This window comes from Triticum aestivum, chromosome 2B, assembly GCF_018294505.1.
Source record: "Triticum aestivum cultivar Chinese Spring chromosome 2B, IWGSC CS RefSeq v2.1, whole genome shotgun sequence".
NCBI classification, from domain to species: domain Eukaryota; kingdom Viridiplantae; phylum Streptophyta; class Magnoliopsida; order Poales; family Poaceae; genus Triticum; species Triticum aestivum.
The window spans coordinates 61091662-61097998 of record NC_057798.1 but is presented as its reverse complement, the minus strand read 5'-3'; the positions used below and the strand labels follow the sequence as shown (position 1 = coordinate 61097998).

The following is a 6337-nucleotide window of genomic DNA, read 5'->3' as shown; positions in this document are numbered from 1 at the left end:
CACACGGTAAGATCAGATCATTCATCAGCTTCGTGCAATGATCTTGGCAATCAATTTGCCAATGCTTGGCGCTCTGTCGGTCAGGGCTTGGCGCTCTGTCGGCGTTGTTGTCGTTGATGGCAGCGAGCACTTCCTCCCCAAAGAACACGCAAGCTGCGTGAGCAGATCCGCGGCCAGCGAATAACCAATGGCCTCAAAATTCAGCTTTACTTTCCTAGACACCGACTGTCCCAGGAGACCGGAGAAGAAATCCAACGCTATCTCCATCTTGTCCTCTTGCCCCAGAAGAATTGTCCCTGATGCTGGAGGATGGTGTTTTTTCTTCTCCTTGCAGATGCCTTCACATGGAAAAAATTTGTACAGACGTCCCCTTCCATGATCCCTCTGATCGTGGATATTTGGTGCCATATCGAGCACTGCAACCTCATCTTCAGACTGTTACACCGAGGCGGTGCTCGGCAACAGAAATCTCTTTCAAATCACGCGCCAAATCAAGCCGGTAGATGAGGTCGTTTGCGATGTCCATGGCTCTGCTCATCCGGTCCGCCGGCCTGCTGTACGAACTTCTATTCTTCTAAGAGCCCCTGCCACTCTGCCCAACTTAGTGTGCAACACCACAGACGGGTCCGGCGAGCGAGATAACCGGCTGCTGCCATGCCGTGGCCACCCACCACCACATCAAAACCTTCCCTCTTCGTCCGGAAGTTCTCGAATCTGAATTCTCTGCAGTGTTTGAACTGTGTGTCGCATGTAAGAAGCAACAGACAGTGACCGCCCCCTGTAGCAAGCGGGAGGGAAATAGGTCGTGCCTGAGATGGTTGAACAGGACCCTGTGGAGCTTAACCAATTTTGCCTTTTGCTGCTCGTTCCTCCAAGTACGAGTTCCTATGACCTGTAAAAAGCAGCGTGTTATCATCCCTGCTAGCTAGTAAAATTGAATCAAAGAGAAATAATGGGAGGAGGAGGCAGTGTTACCTCACATCCTTTCTACTCCAGCCCAGCCCAATGTGTTGTCATTCAAACAGTATCTGCTCATATCACGGAGTGATACACACATGAGGGATGGAAGGTGCAACAATCCCTTCGGGATTCGGTCCATCCACGGGCATCTTTTAAAGGGAAATAACATGTGGAATAGCTTTGTCATTGTTCTTCGTGTCAAGGTTCCGGGTGAAAACCCTTGTTTGTCTGGACTCGACAATGGCGACGCTTACCGCTGTTATCATTGAGCTTAGGTGTTTTGGGGCATTGTATGGCGTTGTACTCAGATCCTTCTGCTCTCTTAGAGTAGCCTTGTCGTGTCCTGCGTGATGCGGGTAGTCTAGGATCGGCATTATTTGAGAGCTACCCATCACTTTGTATCGTTCGGCCGTGTAATCTGTTCGGTGTTTGTTTTATTTATAAAGCGGGACGAAAACCTGTTTAGAGTATGTGATTCCTTGATTTGTCAACTGATTTCAGCCTCATTTCCCCACCATGCATTAGTCAATTGGAACCAGACAGAGTATATCAGCCTAGCTAGATTGTTGTGTCTTACAAGTACAGTAGTGTTTTACTGATCCTACAAGGCTAGCTACAAGTGTACATTAGAGGAGGGATATCTCGTCAAGGAAGCAAGCAAAAGCACATTCCAAGTATCAGGCAACCCTGGCAGGCACCAGTGGCTGCAGTCAGCATACACCACCGGCTGCCGCCGTTGCTCCAACGACAGAGGCTTCCCATCCCTGTTGATCGAGTACACCGAAGGGTGCGCGTCGATCCTGAGCTCGGAAAGGCGCGTGATGTTCAGGTACGTGGCCGGCGTCCTCATGCTCCGTATGCTCCCCTCGACGATGGACACCATGCTCTTCGGGAACCATGGAACGATCGCTTCGTCCGCGGCGATGGGGGCCGTCAGATTGTAGCACCAGTTCGCACTGCATACATTGTAGTACCAGCGTTGTATATATGTTAGGAGGTTCGGTCAGTGGGTGATGCCTGAGTTTTTGTTATGTTAGTTGGCGGGAAGAAATGTGCGTACCCTTTGTGTTCAGGCGAGACGCTTCGGAAGAAGACCCTGGTTCTGGTCTGGTCCACGTTGTGATCCACCCATCTCGCCCATGTCCTCAGCGCTCTGCTGAATGCTTCCTCTCCTTCCATCTTCACCAGCATCCCGTTTCTCTCCAGATGGTCCCAGCTGCAGCCAGTCAAGTAAATTAAATCAGCTCGCCGGCCGTTGGAAAAGGAGGAGTTAACAACGCAACGCAGGATGAAGATCGACTTACGCCCTGAGCTTGCCGGTGTGCGTCCACCAGTGGCCGGTGTTGAAGACGAGGACGTCTGCCCCGATCACCTTCTGAAGCATGGCCGGGAGCTGGTCCAGCTTGAGCACCTTGGTCCGGTCTGGCTTGGTCTCAAGCTGCACCAGGAACGGGCTCCAGAAGAACTCCACAGAGCAGTTGTAATCCTGCAGCATCAATTTCCCCCATGATGTTGATTGTAGCTACGACGATCCTCTCTACTCTATTGTGGCAACATTAGTTTCAAATAATTTGGAAGCAGAGCATCTGGGTACTCTGTTTCTGAAGTAGTGTTTCTCAAGAAACATACCATGGCGCGGAAGATCTTGTGCTCGGAACTGGCGTGGTGAACGCGCGCCCGCGAGCGGTCGGGCAGCGCCGTGTAGAGGATGCAGGCCAGCGACTCCCACATGTTCCTGTTGAGCGAGTCGCCCACGAACACCACCCGCCTGTTCCGCAACTGCTCCAGCGCCCCGGCGCCGTCGAGCCTCGCGCCGCCGCCGCAGCCCCTCGGCTGCCACCGCCACTGCTCGTAGCCGGCGTCCGGGCGGCCGTTCCTCCGGCAGGTGACCTGGTCGCTGAGGAACGGGCACTCCGCCGCCTCGTACAGCGGGTACCTCGCCGGGTCGCGCACCCAGCTCCCGTCGAACACGTCGCACTCCCTCCCCTCTCCGTCGCCGCCCGATGCTGGCGCGGGCGCGGGTGCCGCTGCAAGCTCCTCGTCTTGCTCCTCCTCCTCCTCGCTGCCGGGATATCCGGAGCCGGCGTCCGGCGCTGGCGCGGTGGAGTCGTCGTGGTCATGGTAAGCAGCAGCAGTCGCAGCATGAGGAGGAGGACGGGGAGCGGGCTGCTGCTGCAGTCTGGAGAAGTGCTCCCACGGCGGCGGCAGCAGCGCGGGGAAGAAGAAGGGGCGGGAGCCGAGGAGGAGGCCGGCGGAGAAGAGGCAGAGGCAGAGGAGGGCGCAGAGCGCCCATCTCCGGGCCGTGGACGTCGCGAGGGAATCCATTACTGTCAGTGGAGTGGAGCGCGTGCGTTCACGAGCTCGATGGAGCTGGCAATGGCGGAAGTCTATAGGAAGGAAAGTCAATCGACCCCGTCGCCGTTGGTCAGAGTCAGAGCCATTGACCGGGCGTGGGCTGCGTGGAGCTGAGGTAGAGTGGTTTTTTGGTTGGTTGCGTCTTGGTGAGGAGGGGTTGGGGTTCTGGTCTGCTGCCGTTTCTGCCCGGGCAAAATTTTCAGATGATCCCAACTATTGATAATCTCTGATCTGTTGAGAGGTAATAATTGGTCTCCAACACTCACATTTGGTAAGTTTTACAAAAATAGGAAGCATCAGGAGTGGAAAGTATGCATTACTAATATATTACTGCCATATAAAGAGCGCTCGAGTAAAAGGAAACAATTGTTTTCCTAAATAACATGATCAATGCTATCAAATGCCACGGTTTATATTGAGATATCATGTAGCTTGACAGTAAAAAAGATATGAATATTTTTTATTCTGTCCGTAATTTATTAGTTGGTGCAAAAAATGCACAAATATGGTCAAATTCACCAACAAATTTCAAGAAAATAAATAAATAAATATGGCATCGTCTTGGTTAGCACGATTTATCTATTTGGTTAGGTTGAGGCAATTTGGGATTTCACCGTGTAGAAAAGGAGCCGTATTGTTATAGACTTCTGCACTGGTCAATCACGTTGGTGGGATGCTGCCTCAGGCAGCAATCTTTGTGAAATGCGTGCAGTTTAAACATTGTTATCGGTCCGCTAATCAAGCGGCTCATGTGCTAGCTCAGTGTTGTTTTTGTAATAAGAGGAGCCTCGGATTGCCTCACAGCTAAACTAGTAGATGATGTACTGATTATTTGATCCTAATAAAATTAGCCATGATGACCTTCCCTCAAAAAAAAAAGTTTTCAGTTCGAAACTTGGTATTATGTTTTTGCTATTTTTATCTATTTTATTTTTTTTCACTATATTTATTTGATGTGATTGCAGCCAATTGTTTTTTTTTTGCAGGTGCTTACCATCTAGCGATGACTACAAGTACTGGGGCGAGTTGAAGGCTCGCCATCATCATCACCCCTACCTCACTAAGGCTAAGCAAAACTTGTTGTACTAGACAGTCGGAAAGTCATAGTGCTAATCCCGCAAAGAAATAGCTGACCAGAATAAGAACCGGCGCCGATGAAGAGTAGTGTATATCATAAGTATCCGAACTTTAGACACTCGAACGGAGACGGACGAAGGATGAATACATAGAGATCCACCAAAGCTCAACACCGACCGATTCCCACGAGATCCACCCAAGACACAACCTCCACATGGCCTCGGACAATGCTAGATGACCGTCGAGAAAGACTAGGCGGGGAGGACATTATTCCATCTAAGGGTAGCCGATGCCGCGTCGCCTTTCTAAGTAGGACACATACCCTAATCAACCTAAAAACACCTAAAACAGAGCAAGAGCCCTCATTCCGGCAAGGGTCGAGGTCCATCACGCCTCCATGTCCGTAGTATCGCCGAAGACGAGGCGGACCGGCGGCCACGCCGAAGCCAAACGGAGAAATACTAATCGTCTCGCAGACATGAGAAGAGGCAAAGGGGTTATTTCTCAATTTTCTTATCTTACGTAATTTATTTTGAAATTTGAAATTTTATTCAAGATTAATCTCTCTATGCGAAACATGTGGAGGTAACATGCGAGACACTAGTCAAACTGATTTGGGATGGGCTAAAGATGATATTTCATCTATTTTGGGACTGCATAAAATGCAACAATGTGTTATTTTACAAATATTTAGAAAGAAGCTAACCTTTTGAAATAATAACATTGGCTCTAATTCTCAACTTAGATTGACCTCCATATATTTCATAATTCATGACGATTAGTACAAATGCAAGTAGATAAAAAAATTGAAAATGGAATATGACAAAATTATATAAACCGCATAAACTACACTAACATCACAATTTCAGAGAGCCGCATGAGCTGCCCAGCTCAAGAAGTGAGAGCCTAGTTTTTTTTGTCAAAGCTTTGTAATATAAATTAAAGTTGGCCAATATTACAAGGCCATGCTTATAGAAATTAAAAGGTACACGCAAGTTCTTAGGAAAATTGATGTCATCTTGGTCTTGCATGCGATCGCGGCTCGCCGGTGGTGCGCCGTGAGGTTGATGTTACGTACAGACCTCCGGATCATCATTGGAGCGTGGTAAACAATCTTCATGCTGCGGCCGGGAAGTGGTCGATCGCCGGTCGGACCCAAAATACGCCAACAACACTAGACATGAATGGGCGGCGCTCGTGCGAATAAGAACGACGGGCATCAAATCGGATTTGAAGCTCGAGCCGGTGAAAGGATTCGGATGGGTGGGGATTCATGGGAGGATTTTTCGGCATGAAAGATTCGCTAGAACTGATTCTTTTCGTCCGTGATTTCCTCTCTTGTTAATACGACTAGAGATTTGGTGGCATTTTCTTATCTGTCGTGGTGAGAGGTGACCGGCTGAAGCAAATAGAGGCAATTTATTGATACGATGAGAAATCTGGGGAATGTATTAGGTGATATCAGTTCTTACATGCTACCATGATACCAACTTGCAAAATTCAAATTTAAAGTTGTCAAAAAGAATCATGGATGTTCATAACACATATGTCAACAACCCCTAAAAACTTAAAGATCAAATTCTAAATACACAACGATAAATTTGTCTTTTTTGACACTATTCATGATGGATTTGTCCTTTTTGTTTCTCTTTGTGTATGTTGATTTTTGATCTGATTTTTTTTTTACAGAGCATAGGAATACCTCGTGCAGTGTAGCACATGCCATGCCTTTAATTTGCCTAGCTAGCGGCGATTCTGGTATAATTATGTGTTGAAACAATTAGCACGGCCCACGGATGCATGCGCACGGTCGATCATGCACGCATGTGGCGTGGGATCAGGGGGGAATCGATCCATGTCCACGGGAGAAAGTAGTAACCACTAACCAGCGAGTGATCCTGATGGACAGGGGAGATGAATGAGTGTGCCCATCGCTTAAAGCTTG

General features: G+C 48.8%; 1 protein-coding gene across 1 annotated transcript; it reads right to left on the bottom strand.

Annotated features, from left to right (window-relative positions):
* Positions 1 to 1455: 1455 nt before the first annotated feature.
* On the bottom strand, positions 1456 to 3381 carry LOC123040434 (protein trichome birefringence-like 1; the record flags this gene model as incomplete). Its single annotated transcript, XM_044463276.1, is given in 4 exon segments — positions 1456 to 1916; positions 2021 to 2176; positions 2265 to 2446; positions 2590 to 3381. Coding segments are annotated over 4 exon segments (1377 nt in total). The 3' UTR covers positions 1456 to 1573.
* Positions 3382 to 6337: the final 2956 nt, after the last annotated feature.